The following is a 14,809-nucleotide window of genomic DNA, read 5'->3' on the forward strand; positions in this document are numbered from 1 at the left end:
TTTTTTTTTTTTTTTTTTTTAGGACGTAGGAGTTGGATTGCTCTGTTTCAACTAGAAATGAGATTGTTGCATCATAGAAACTAAATTTGCTGTGGCAGCGAATCCCAGTTAATTTGACTCGGTTTGTATCATCCTGTGTCTCCCAGCAAGGCTCTGTGCACATTTGTACTCCCTTTCTCTCCAATCTGAATTAATTCCCCTCTCCCTATTGTATCCTGYTTTTTAGTGAGTGCTGGTAGCAAGAGCAAAATGTTCTTTGCTGGTTTTGATGTGATTTTATTTGGCAGAAGAATCTCCAAAACCAGGGATGATGGAGGATATGAATTTTCCCCATATATTGGTAATTCTCTGGGCTGCTGTAAAGGCCAGAGGTAGACAGGGTTTAATGCMTCTAAGTGTAATATCTGATTGTTTATTCTCCCCTGGCTGTTTAAGGATGTTGCAGTCAAATGCATTTGACTCCATTTGTAAATAAAATGCAAAAATCAAGCTGTCACAAAATAGGRAATGTTTGGGTAGTACCCCCTGCCCTATTTTTTTCCCAGCAGTAATCTCATTCTCGTCGGTTTTTAAATAAAATAAAAAAAATGTGAGGCTTTGAAAAACCAGGAAGGACCAGGATGGTGACACCAGGCAGAGTCACAGTCCTGAGTCCGAGGAATTCTGTCCATGTTGGCAGCATTTGGTTTAAAGCTGCTGATTAATTTTATAATCAATTGTGTTGTAAGACAATGGAGAATTAATTTCARTTTGCTCTGATGAATAAACATCCACATGCCTGTAAAAGTTATTAATAATATTCCCACCTCTCTGCTTGAAATTCTTGCTTTTTTCCTGTGGCTTCCACTGGGATTTCTGATGGTAGGTTTCTTTATTTTTTCACCTTTCTCTTGCTTGTAACAAATGATGGAGTAGTTAGTGATTCCTTTGGGAGGAAATTTGGGAATGCAGGAGTGTGATGGATCCTGACAGCTCTTCCTCTGTGATGTGTATTTTTCTCTGATTACTGACACGTTCAATCTTACAACTTTTTGGTGTGTTCTCTGTCTATTTATCCTCAGTGTCCAAAACCACTGCAAAACTGCACTGGAACATTTATTTTCAGTTATTCTCACTGTTCTTTTCATATTATAAATGTTTGAACTGCCTCGCTGTGGCTGTTTTAAATTCGGTTCAGTTGCTGCAGGGTTATTTGCAATAGGAAACAGGACAGACTCACTGGCTTTATTTTCATTTTTGGGCCTTGCTCACAGCTGAGGTCACTYGCTGTGGACTTCAGCGAGGTGGTTTTGAAGAATCAGCAGAAATAAAGCCCTGAGCGAAGCAGCACCTGATGATTCCATTACAGCTCTTTTTAAAATCTTAACTAATCCTGCTGCTCTTGGATCCCYGTGCTGACTGAGCGCTTTCCACCCTCATTCCAAGTGTGAGGAACCCTTCCCTCACAGCAAGGATCCAAATTTCAGCAGTGCTGCTGCAAACCATCCACCCTTTCCCTCCCCAACTCACTGTAATTATGAGCTTAGCACCATTATCACATATTATATTTTTCTTTGTACAGGGCATGCACGGGTTGCCCAAGATGAATATCCCAGCTCCAGGATGGAGTGAGATAACCTGGAATCCTCTGCTTCCACACCAGTCTGGAGGTGCTGCTGATGGCAGAGGAAGCTACAAGACCAGTTCTGCCTGTATTTGAGATCTGAGAGGAAGCAGTGAATGTGCTTTTAACATTATTTGCTCTTTTTATGAGCTGCTGGTGAGGAATAGTCATGTCATGCACCCAAGCTCACAGCTGGAACAGTTCTCAATATCTTTTTGAGGTGAATATTGCCACATTTCTTATTTCTGCCTCTGTGCAAAATGCTGGGTAGTTTGTAATCATGGAAGTATATAGTGTGTAATTGATTTGGTATTAACCTCCCAAGAAATTACCCCTTTTCACAGCTAAAATCCCATCCCTGATTCCCTCTGCTGACAGAGGGAGATTCCCACCCCATCCCTGTGGAACTCACCTTAAAGTAAGGGAAGTGTTCCGTCATGAAATTGTAAATCTCACTGACTGGCAAACTCCCTGTCTTGCTGTTTTTGAGAGCCATGAAGATCAGGATGCTTTAGGGAGAGAAAGAAAAGCATTTTAGCCTCTTCTGCCTGATTCCTYGCAACCAAAAATAGATTATTTTTCACACAGTGTGAAATTGCTCCGAGTTTCACTGCCATAGCACATGTACAATGATGTTTTTAAGTTTCCACTCAGCTGTTTATAACAATCTCCTTACACTACTAGAGGTAATTCTCAAAGCTCACAGAGCAGACACAACCTGGTTTTAGAATAAAATAATATAAAAAGTAGAATCAAAGCCTTCAAACCCTGCTGGTGTGTATTTATTAAAGGTTTTTATTCAAATGATTCAGCTGGTGAAGTCTACAAAGAATCAAACTGACARTAACAGAAGGATAATTAAAATTTAATTGTCCGATCTACTTTTTAGATTATTTGGGGGCTCAACCTGTGTGGTGACTGCCATAGCTGATATGTTTTCTGGGCATTTCTTTGCTCCAGTGACTGGGGAAAAAAAACAATTTTAACACAGATGTTGGAAAAGACAACTGAGTGGGATCAGTCCAGCGATGATGAAATTCACAACACCTAAAATTTTGCATTAGAAGAACGCCTAATTTTTTTTTTTTCTTTTTGGGAGTGATCAAGACTGTTCCCTTGCTTTACAACATTTAATTTCTCTGTGCCTTGGCCGGCCCAGGAGYCTGGAACGTTTTGTGATCTGTAAGGACAGGACAGAACACACCGGGAACAAAGCAAATAGGGGCAAACGTGTTCTTGCAAACGATGCTGGAACCAGGCCAGGAGTAAACGGGGTATTTCCTGTAAGGTGAGGGCTTGGAAAAATATTGAATTACCTGTAGGAGTAGATGGGTTTGGGAAACAGAGGCTGCTGGGATTCTTGGCTGCTTTGAGGAGCAATCCTTTGGTAGGGGTAGTGCGAGGAAGCGATGTAGGTCACGGGGTAGCTGCCTCCTGAGGGGTACTGGGGGGACAGGAAAGATGTCATTTGTTTTAGCAACCAGCTCCCAAAATTATTCCCTACTGACAGCATGATTTCTGTTGAGGATATTGTGTGGAAAAAAAAAAAAGTATTTTCTTCTTTATTGCCTGCTATTCAAATAAAAGAGGAAATTGGTCCTATTAATTGTCTTCAGATAACTCTTAATTTTAYAGACCTAAAGCTTATCTCCCTTCAGCCATCTCTTTTGAAGTATTTCAGCCTGCTCAGCTTCCCCTCAACAGACACACAAATAATGAATGATGTCATTTTATTGATGTTAAAAAAMCCCCTAAACCACCAGAATAAAACACTTCAATGTGCACCTTAGAAAAATCAAACGAGAAAGCAAAGCTGCTAAAAATGTAGGAAGAAACAGGGAAGTTTTGCTTGAGCCCTTGAGCCTTGTTTGGGGTTGAGTGCTATTTTTTTTTTTGTTGCTTTTGTTTCTTTAGGTGGAGAGGATACAGAAAGGCAAAAGTGGAAAGAATGTAATATCTGCTCCTAAGGGAATAGCACCCCAAAATCTGTGTTCAAATTGCTGTTATCGTGCAAAGCAGGGAAAAAAAACCCAACAAAGAACCATGAGAACTTTTGTGGGTGCGTCAGAATATATTCCAGATGAATGTATTATTGTGGAATAAGTCAGTAATGTCATTCCAGGGGTCAGGAGAGCASCATATGGGACATTTTTGAGGTGTTTCACATGGCCTGTGTCATGCTGAAGCGGTTGGGCTGCTCCCTGGTTGTTCCTTTGTAGTCAATTCCAAGGAATAAACTTCTCCAGGAAACCAGGACTTTATTGACCACCACCTCAAGAGACTTTTTTCACCACCATTTTCTATATCAGAAAGCTAAAAATAATAGCCAGGATGCCTAAAATCAGACAATATTTATGTCACCTTTGCCCTTCCCCAGGGTTCAGCAGGAGAACTTCCCTGAGAAATGCTGACCTCTCTCTTCAGGAGATCTCTAAGCCTGTCCAGCTCCCAAAACACCCTAAAGAGATGGAATCACCAGGATGAAAAAACAGGAGAAAGACTGGAGACAATCCACTTTGACAGCCTGGATTGCACCTGTTCCTACAGATTTGCTCTCGATTTCTTAACACAGCAGTTGGCCTTTTTATTTTTCAAATATTATGAGCTTTTCTTCCCCAAATTACAGTTTAAACTTGCTGGAAAGAGGCTTTTAGAGCAGAGGAGCATTATCCAGTTTAGGTAAGATAATATCAGCTGGTTCTTGGGGAGACCCACACGAGAGGAATTTCTGCCTCTTCCAGATGAATCTTCCCAGATGCCAGGGGTGAGGACATGGCCAAAATTAGAAGTTTTGTCACCTGCTATTAAAAAAAAAAATCTACCTGGATGCCTTCCCTGTACTCAAAGGTTGCTGAACCCTGTTCTGGTGTTTTACTGTTCAACTCCAGCAGTTCTGTGCCATGAGGTTTGTGTGGTTCCTCTGAAAAAATTATGATGCAGCTCTCCAGACTCATTGGGAAAAATCCCTTGGACATCTCCTTAGTTTCTAATTGTAATCCCATTTTTTGGATCAATAGCTTTGCTTGRTCTTGGTCTTTGTCCCCTTAAAACSYCTGTGAGGGRTTATGTGCTTACAAAATATTCACAATTTATGCATTTATTCTGTATTCTGAATAATTGATCTCAGCTCCTCTGTAATTTTATTCTGGCTGCTGGAGTTTTTCTTGCTTTTATCTTTCTAACACTCAACTGCCCGAAATGGAATATGGAAAACCAGAYTGAATAGACTCAGTTGTTTGCATGGTGAAAGAAATGAAATGTACATAATTAATCATGTCCTGCCTTGTTAAGCTAAATATTGAGCACAATTAGTCTCCAGAACAGCTGTGCATTAATTTCTGTGTGCTCTGTGGTGCTCCCTGCCTTGTGCACTGGGTGCTGATTTTCCCCCAGAATAGAAAACTGGGCAATTCCTACAATAATTCTGATTTTTATTGGGTTTTGGTGGCTCTTTGAAAGGAAACAACACTGTGATGGGGCCGGTTTTGATGTCATCATGAAAGGCAAGAGCTGGGCGTTTTAGGGATTATTTCTGTTTTATTGGTTTCATTAGTCCCTTTTGAGGGAAGGGAGGCTGGGGAATGGTCTGGAATGACAGGCTGGAGCTGGTTTTACAGTCTCACATGGCATGAAAGGTGTTTTATGGTGGGYGGGTGAGTGACTCCAGTCTGCTGCTTCATTCGGGTCAATAATAACTCACTTTGCTTCTGAGTCACCATTTCTGTTGTGTCCAGCAAAGGGGAAGGYGAGGCCGTTTTATCATCCCGGACAAAATTAATGAAGGGGCTGGGTCTCTCTGATCCCTCTAATGAAAACTGAGGCTCAGTTTGAACATCCTTCACTCCAGGGCCCGTTCTCCAGAGTGGAGCTCCCTCTGAGTGATTTAACTYGTGCTGCCCCATTCCAATTTGAAATGTGAAGCGTTAATAATGGGGCTGCTCCACTCAGAAGGTGTCATTCCACCTCTTCTCTACTGCATCCCGTGTTCTTTTCATTTTCCAGTGTGTGATTATAGCACAGGGACAGCAATTCTATTTCTTAGGACTTCAGCTGCTTTTTAACCTATTGTATTTTTCTTTCATTTTTTTTTTAACACATTGCCAGACTTTTCCTATTGTAACACTAACAGCACAAGTAYTGAAAAGTCTGACAGAAACCTGCTGCACTTAAAGAGTTTTGTCCCAGTGCCAGGCTGCAGGTGGATGGAGGATTTTCCTCTTGGTGCCTGTTGGATCTTGCCTGGCAGCTCCCAGGAGCTTTAATTCTGGAGTTTTTTTGGAATGTGGTCAGTGCCAATGTAGAGCAACAGCACTGGTATCAAAGCAGCAGGGACAGGGGAAGGGTGCCTGCTGCAGAATGGCTAAAAAAATTAAAAATATTCAATGAATTCACGAGCTAAGTGGGTTTTCTGCTGAAACWGCACACAAAAATGGCATTTTTATGGTGAGGGAGATGTATGGGGCTGTGACATATCCACAATGGTTTTCATTTGCAAGTTAATCCCTCATCTGGAACCATTTTCTTCCAAAATAACAGCAATCAAAWCAATGGATTTATAAGTTAAGGTGGCAGTGCAATATCACCTTTATTTTAATTCCATTTTAATTTTACGATTACTTTTTCTCACTTCTTTCGAGTTTCAGGGTAACAAGAAAACAACACAAGTAAATGAGTTATGGCAGTGTTGATGAGAATTTTAAGTTTGTTGCCTTTTTGCACACGATGGAGAAAAATAAAGCTTAATAAATTCTGGCTGGTGGAACATCAGTGGGATGAGCAAAATAAAAAGCCAGGGGTGATGASTGTTTCAATGACTCAGTAGCACCACACGAATTAACAAACCCAGTGAAATGTCACACAGGAACCCAGGTTTGGGTTTTTTTCCCCCCAGTTTAAAATCCCTGCTCTGTCAGTCACTTTTTTTACACTCCACAAGCCAGTTGAATGAGATGGTGCAGCTGATGCCACAAAATCTGTCATCARCCCCTGGGATCAAAGGAGACAGAACTCAGGTGTGAGGTTTTATCTTCACATATTTTTGAGTTTCCTTTAAGTTTCACGTATTTCAATTCTAATGGTTGGGGATTTTGGAGATTTTTTTTTWAAAATATGAATTTCTACCTATAAATCTGAAAAATCCTCATTGCCTTAATTTGACCTCAAGTTTTTCTCTTCAATTGTTTCAAGGCTATTTTTATCTCAAACACCTCACTGAAAATTTCATCCCTGGCAGATAATTGAGCATAAAAGAGGAAAAATCCAAAGCATTGAAAAGCACCACCTGTATACCTGAAGGAAATTGTTTTAAGTGTCAATAATAAATTCACATTACAGAAGAACAACCTGAATCTTGCACATTCTCCTGCATCGTCAGCATTATGGTCAATTATACTTCAGCTGAATAATCTTTCACTGGGGATGATGTAAGAGGCAAAAGATTGCAAAAGAGACCTGTGTGCCATCAAGCACAAGGAAAGTGAATATCATTTTGCTGTTCTAATTTTGCTTTAAAATATTTTCCTGTGATTGGTCTGAATTTTAAGTATACAGTCATGTATATTTAGGGTTTTTTTAAGTATACAGTCACATATATTTAGGGTTTTTAAGTATGCAGTTACATATATTTAGGGTTTTTTTTAAGTATACAGTCACACATATTTAATGTTTTTTTTTCTGAAGCTAAAGCACAGTTAATTCCCTGAGACCCTGAAATACCAAGAGTTATGTTAATAATTTATCTGGCTTCAAAGAAAATTTTCTCGAGTGTGATGGTGAAAATATAAATATGCAGTATCAAGATTCCATTTTTACAAATTTTGGGGTTTTTTTTTTTCCTTTTTCTTATTCTGAATGCCCATTTAAAAATGTGTTTAGMTGTGGTTCTTTTAAGATCTTATTACTGTAAGAAGATTGTTTGTATATACATGTTACCCTGCAAACCTACAAATGTAAAGATATTTTAAAATATCTTTAAAATTTATTTTTACCACAATTATTGCACGATTTGAGTGCAAAGAATCCAGGGATTTTGGTGCACAGTACTGACCTGATGGAAAGGGTGTGAGGGGCAGTACATCTGCTGCACTTGAGGCTGGTAACAGTACAAACCAGGCTGCCCTTCCAGGGGGGATGTCCTAAGCTTCATGTCTGAATCCTGCTGGAAAACATTCAAGGAGTGAGTTATTAGAGAAAACAGCTTGATTTAAAATAGGATAATTCTGTTTGTCACTGACTGCGTTTGCMTTCGTTATTTTGAGGTTTTGGGGTTTAGTTCTGGTTTAGTCAGGGTTAATAGGAGTTGGTTGARTGTTCTAATGGTACAAATCTGGGATGATCCATCCCTGGAAATGTCCAAGGCCAGGCTGGACAGGGTTTGGAGCACCCTGGGACAGTGGAAGGTGTCCCTTCCAACCCAAACCACTCCTTGATTCCATGGAGACATRAAGCAATTCCTGCATTTCCATAATTACAACTTTGAAAAAGGAAATCCCAGGCCACATTCCAYGCAAGGAGCAGTTCAGAAAGCATCAGTCTCTGTTTATATATATTTTTTTTTTCCATCAGCACACACAAACCACACACTCCAACTTTCATTCCTGCACGTGTCTCCCTTTTTTTTTTTTCATTCTCCTTGATTTTATCTTGCTGTACCTGCAGCTGGCTCTGAAATTTTGGCATCAGCTGGAGGGTGAGGTTTGTAATGCACAGGATAAAGGTGGCAGGGGAAAATCTCACTGGGCTGACTACTGGGCTCAACCAAGACACGGGGAATATGTGAAAATGGAAGAATTTAGTAAGAATCTTATTAATTCAAGAATCTAATAGCACTTCTTTAAAACATGGCCAGCTTTTATGGCATTTTATTCTGTCTGATAAATGTGAATAAATAACCATATATAAAAATGATATTTCATATAAGATATAATATAAATTTTATATATATAATGTAGGTAGAATGCCTACTAAATATAAAAATATTTAGTATTTTTGTTGTCTTTTATTAGGAGCATAARTATTAGGAGACTTAGTTTGACATCCGCTGTTAATAAATACCAGTGTTATTTTTAATTATTGTGTTATTAATAAATACCAGTGACCACCAGATGAAGATTTTCAGAAATCCCAACTTTCCAGAAGTCCAGAAGGGATTTCGGAGTTGAAAGTTGGGTGCTGGCAGAACCAGGGGAGGCACCAACCAGCAGCCCCTGAGTAGTTACACCTGCTTGTAAAGGGCTCCTGCAGTGCTGCCCATGCACATCCTGCAGCCCAGGGATTTGGGAACACAATGGGAATATATATTTTTTTTTTTTTCATCAGCTGCTCATAGGTTTTGCACTGAACTCCTCTGACCTAGATGAGTGTTTATCCAGGAAATAAGAGATTTAGATCAATTTCCTCCTTAACCCGGATGGCTTCAATCCCCAGGTATGTTCCCTGACAACATCTCTCCATTCCCTGGTCTTAATCCAATTAAGTTTTATTTTTRAAAGCTCCTCTTTCATTTGGTAGCCCACGAATTCTTCCTCTCCCAAGCATTTAGAAGCAGCTCAGGGCCCTCCTCTGGCAGGTGGAGCCGTTCTCTTTGGCTGCATTAGATGACCAAGATACACCTTGGATCACAGCAGAGATATTGTGGAGATACTGGAGGGTAATTTAATTTGCTTTTCAGGGATCTCTGCTGCTCTAAATTGGCAGCTGCCTCTCTCTAGTATTGAAATTAGCCCAGGTAACTTAACACTGCACATACAAACAGAGCTGATATTTATATTTTGGTGGCACTGATACCTCGGAGTTTCACTTCTGTTTGCAYTGAGAAAAGTGCAGGTGAGCTGAGRTGTTGTACCAAATCTGCTCCACATCCTCATGCTTGAAAACGCTGCTTTGTGAACTTTAGTCTCTTGAAAATTAATGATAAATTTTGTTGTCAGAGAGGATTTGGATGCTTAAGAATCATGGACAACATCTATTGAAAAATCATTTGTCCTTTTTGCATATTTCTGATGTCTTCCAGCAGGGAAAGGCCATAAAGTAGAGAATTTGGACAAATAAATATAGGTACATCTAAATATGTTTTTCCTGGGTTTTAGCCCACCACTCGACAAGAGACTAAATATCCGTGTAGTAACTTTTAGGAAAAAAAAAAAAAAAATACTTCTAAAAGCACATTTTACCATCGAAAACAGGGAAAATAATTACAAAAAGACACTGACCATGACCTGTGAGCTGTGCTCCTGCCCCGTGGTGCCATACTGGAGGCTGTTACACCACGGCTGCTCTGCAGAAATATTCGGGATGTGGGTGGGAAACACCTCCGGCTCCTCTGGACCCGCAGATCCTGGCAGAGCCTCAAAACCATCGATGCTCCTGTGATTTTTGAAGGGAGAAGCTTCTGGTGGCAGGGTTTGATGTGCTTCCTGGAAAACATCCTCGCTGATCTGCCTCTTGTAAGGGTGGAAGGGGTTCCTGCTGCTCTTGAGGAACCGCTCGTAGTTGTCGGGAGTGTTTTCCTCGTAGCTGTAGCGCCGGARTTTTTCTGCGCTGAAGGACACCTTGAATTTGTTCTTGCCACAGTGGATTCCTTGGCTYGTAGGGTATCTCCCGTGGATTTGATCCTGGGATGGGGAAGCAGGGCTGGGGCTGTGAGAGGATTCYGAGTTCTTCCTTTCTGTCCTGGTGTCTGACTCATAGGGTTGGCAGCTGTAACTGGGATTATCCTGCGATGGAATATTGGCATTTATTTAATTAAGATTAATGTTTAAGAGCAGCATGACCAAATATTTTATTATTTTCATTATCTACAATATTTATTTCTACAAATAATTTCTGTTTTAATTACATTATAAACACATTATTGATGTATTGAAATGACCAGTTCTAACCAGCTCCACGCAGAGAAGCCCTAAAAAGATCTAAAGGGTTTTCTGATTGCTTGGTATCCAAAATTGCTCAACAATTAATTAAKAAAARCAAGGCYRGGTTGGATTGGGCTTTGAGCAGCCTGATYTAGTGGGTGGCATGGATCTGGRTGATCTTTAAGSTCCCTTCCWACCCAAAGCTTTCCATGATTCCACAAGAAAACCGAGCTGCCCTTGGAAAACAGAGCTCCTTGACTGGTTGGTCTGACAATTTCAGGGAGAAGCTGAGGTATGATCCAGCAATGAACGATTAAATGACAGGAATGTGATAAGTGCGAGCCCTGTCGCCTGCAAGTTTAGTCAAATAAGCTTGATCTCATCCCCTGATGGGGTTGCAGGCTCCCAGATTTGTTGGTGGTGACATCACTTCCCTTCATTAAGGTGGCCACACTCATTTGGACAGACAGGGCAGGCTCTGGGCAGATGTTTCAGCCTTCCTGTCTCATCTCCTCCCCTCCCTTCTGCACTTTAGCAAAGAGAAAATACCAGCCACTGGAGTGCTCTTTAATCTGCAGGAGAAAGGCTGGACCAGGACTGGAGCCTGGACATTGGCACTGAAAATATGCATATTTGCCCTGACATCAGAGATGAGTAATCTCTTGGATGCCTTTGAGAAGATACACATCAGTCAGGAGCAGCTTGTTGTGCTCAGGGAGGGGGGAAATGGAATGTTTTTGYTCCACAAAAAGGCAGACCAGCTTTTGGAGTGGTCCCCTTTCTCCTTCCCTCTCCGAATCCCAGAGAATTTTTGAGATTTTGAATTTTGAGAAACTCCAGGATAAATCCAGCCCTTCCTCCAGTACAACACAAAACAGATTTTTCCAGCCATTTTCAGGAATGGAATAGAAAATTCAGCTGGARTTTAAAATAAGCTGAACAGGATAACTCAGGTTTCTACCCTTCAACAACAAAACTCTCAATGTTTGCTCTGTCACCAGTAGGTTTGATGAGATTTAGTCCAGCAGCAGTTGAATATTTCATCTGACTTTTGAAGAAAGAGAACAGGCCTGGGCCAGTTTACTCACACTTTGCTGAATTGGGGATATTGAATCYCCCTGTGCCTTCATCAGGTCTTGCTGGTCCCTTTCCAGAGTGTCCGAAGGAGAAAATTTAATATTGGATTGGTCCTGGAGTAGCGAAACCATCCCCAAATCCACGTCAGACAGAGATCCTGTCAAGGCAAAATCAAATTACAATAAACACTTTTTAAAACTCAAGCTGTGAAACAAACACCTTGTTGGGTGCAGTGACTGGACAGGGATGGATATGAAGCTGGACCCATCCTGAGGAATTCCTGTCAGAGCAGAATTTTTTTTAAGCTCTTAAAAGTTCTGTAGATGCAATTCCAATGAAGATGTGATAYGGGGTTTCTGTGRCTCCACCACACCACTKTTATAAAAATAAKTAATTATATTAKTAATAAAAATAAGTAATTTCTTTGTTTTCTGTAGGATCRTAAGTTAATGAAAACTTATTGTTTYGGGGTTATGCAAATTTAACAATGTCCCTTTATTAAGAGATTATGATATAAATGCACACCAGTTGTTTTCAGAAGGACTATATTAAAAAAAAAGAGATATTTTTCTATCATTACTCAGACTGATGGTTGCAACACACATTTTCACTTYAGTTTTTTATTAGTCCTAATCCCTTCAGCCCTTCTCTACTGTTTTGCATGACTTAAATGTATCTGAGATATGCAAATTACTTCATCATTCCATCCCTGTTTTTGTCAGCTGGATCTCCTCTCAAGTTCCCAATCTTTGATCTTTGTATATAGGACACATATCTGATGGTGTTCTTGGGATTAAAAKGAATAAATTTTATCTTCCAGTGTTTTGTTTTCTACCATGACTTTTTTTCCCTTGTTCACTGTAACCTTACAGTAAAACAAAAGTAGARTTGCATCCCTTTATGTCGTGCACCAAGTGGCTACATAAAGCTGTTTGTGCTCATAATTTAGATTTCAGGTGAACAAATCAGGGGGAAAAAAGCCACTTTAATTCAAGAATTAATCTGCCAGGTCTTGGCCACGTGTTGAAATAGCTGTTAGGTAAATAACTAAGGGTTTGTTAGGTTTGCTTAACAAAGATAGATCACCTAAAAATGTGGAAACCTATTTTTTGCCTTTATAGTTCAAAGATAAATCTGTATTTATGATGAGTAAGACTGCACTGCCCGGGGGGAGGGAGCACAATGGGGCTTGGAAATCAAGCAGGAGACCTGTAGTAATAGATCAGGGGTAAAAAAAAAAAAATAATGTGAGATAAAGTTCAGAAATGTCTCAGGCACAGATTCTTCTCCCAGTGGCTTCACTGGAGGCTGAGGAGGGGAGAGATTCCTCATCTTGAAAGGAGCAGGTGGGAAAACTGACAGCTGGGAAATACAGAAGTGTTTTTTTGTAATTTGTGAATGTTCCACCACTGCCTGCCCTCCTAGCGCTGCTTCCCCACTTCTCTCCAGGTTATACAAAGCTGTCTCTGACCTCTCTTTTACACTGCAGTTTTTCAGCCCAGCTGCCTCTTTTGTGGTCTTGGGCATTAGAATTTTATTAAAAGCTTTCGCACAGGTACAGTTCTTGCCTGGTGGCTTCTGCTTCGAGAGAGAATTTTGATGAATACTTTCTGAAAGCAAAGTGAATTTATCAGGATTGTTTGAACAGTCACTACAAAAGGTCCAGGAAAACCAAATCATTCTTTGCCAGGTTGATGAATTGCATTTTGGTGCCTCTTGGAGGAGGAAAGGAGTCTTAGTGGTTTTAGATTCTAGACTCTAAAAATTTCCCTCTGTGCAGGGAAAGTTTTCTTTTTTACTATTAAATGAGAAGCAGCCAGAGGCAAAGTATTTTTCTCTTTTTACTATTAAATGAGAAATAACCTTCAACTTACACAATGTTGGGCTGATAATCTGTATTCAGTGGTGGTTATTTAATGCCCCTGTCAAGAATCCCTTCTGGAGGATCTGCCCTATGGGGATAAATCCCAAGGCTCCAATCTCASTGCTGTTTTCACTTCTCACATCGGCACCAGCAGCTCAGTGAGAACTGCATCTCCAGGTTATCCTCATCCAGGAAATGGGATATTGTGGATACRTCTTGCTGTGAGAGAAAAAAACTCTTGCCATGGACTTCTGATTTTAATTCTTTTTCTTGCAGTCCGAATTTCTCACTCCAAAAGCCATTTGCAACTTCACTCTCCCTGTTGTGTCTCACAGCAGGTTACAATTATAGATCAGGAGACACTGCCAAATCAACATTGTGAAAAATCTTTGCTGCCACTACTCATTAAATCTCTTTTTATTGTCCCTTAGAGGCACTTTACTTTGTTAAAAGAACATGTAACAAAGAAACCACCCCCAAAACRAAACAAAAACCAACTCCAAAGCACTTTGCATTGTCAATATGGATTTTAACAAAGAGAAATCACATCACTCACTGACAAATCTTCTTTAGGAGAAGAAATTACAGCCAGGGGAGGTTGCCAATAATCAGGATTACAATAAATCATTTACTACAAACTGTCCCTGGGAGACAGAGCTTAAGGAAGTYGCGGGTTGCCTGGATGTAGGATGTGCTAAAGCAAACAATGATGCTTTGATTTGGAAAGAGGTATCTGATTATCCCAGATGTAGCTGGAACCATTCCACGTCACTTTGCCTGCTGTAAATGTTGCGTGACCATCCGAGGCTCCTGTGCTAAGGTAACAACCTCTCAAATAAGAAAATAGTGAGAAACTGTAACCTCAGCTGGGTGTTGGGGTGAGCAAGGCAGCAGCAGCTGCTCTATTAGCTCTGCATGACTGAGCCCTGTGGCACAAATCCACGGTGTGAGCAGTCCTTGGGTTTGTGTCTCTGTTTTTTGGAGTGACCTGGGCTCCTGTGAGTGCCCCCTCCAGCCCTGGGACTGAGATTGGGTTTCAGCAGAGGAAGGAGAGTTTGGATGTTCCCCAATTCCTGATCCATCCTCTCCATCCTGCCTTAGGCACCCCCTGAGCTTGGTTTGACACCGGTTTGTGTCACCTGCTCACGTCTCTGTCCCCTCTCCAAAACAATAAATCATCATTTTCCCCTCCAGACCACACTGGTATTTTCCAATGCAAGAAACAAATTCTGCTATCTTCTTCTTTTCTTCTTCCTCTTTTTATTTTTTTTATTTTTTTTTATTTTTTTTTCCTCTGACAGAGAATCCACAAGGTTTCAGAACTCCCTTTTTCAGTTGATATTAAAAATCCATCATTTGTCAGTCAATAACTAACAAAAAAATCCAACATATGTCAGTCGTGTGCCAAATATC

The 14,809-nt window shown here is 40.5% G+C and overlaps 1 protein-coding gene across 3 annotated transcripts in view; it reads right to left on the reverse strand.

Moving 5' to 3' along the window:
- FOXN1 (forkhead box N1) overlaps positions 1–14,809 on the reverse strand; it is a 36,825-nt gene that overhangs the window by 6,056 nt on the left and 15,960 nt on the right. For 2 of the 3 annotated variants that reach the window (XM_057372040.1, XM_057372041.1), the window contains exons 2-6: positions 11,544–11,689; positions 9,814–10,317; positions 7,650–7,760; positions 2,920–3,047; positions 2,016–2,112 (exon numbers count right to left, since the gene is read on the reverse strand). In XM_057372040.1, coding sequence (XP_057228023.1) covers positions 2,016–2,112; positions 2,920–3,047; positions 7,650–7,760; positions 9,814–10,317; positions 11,544–11,663 — 960 coding nt within the window. In that variant the 5' untranslated portion in view covers positions 11,664–11,689. The remainder of the gene's footprint in view (positions 1–2,015; positions 2,113–2,919; positions 3,048–7,649; positions 7,761–9,813; positions 10,318–11,543; positions 11,690–14,809) is intronic. The other variant, XM_057372042.1, reaches the window with a different exon arrangement.

Source organism: Malurus melanocephalus, unplaced genomic scaffold (assembly GCF_030028575.1).
Source record: "Malurus melanocephalus ecotype Western Australia unplaced genomic scaffold, MMel_1.1 scaffold_162, whole genome shotgun sequence".
NCBI lineage: Eukaryota > Metazoa > Chordata > Aves > Passeriformes > Maluridae > Malurus > Malurus melanocephalus.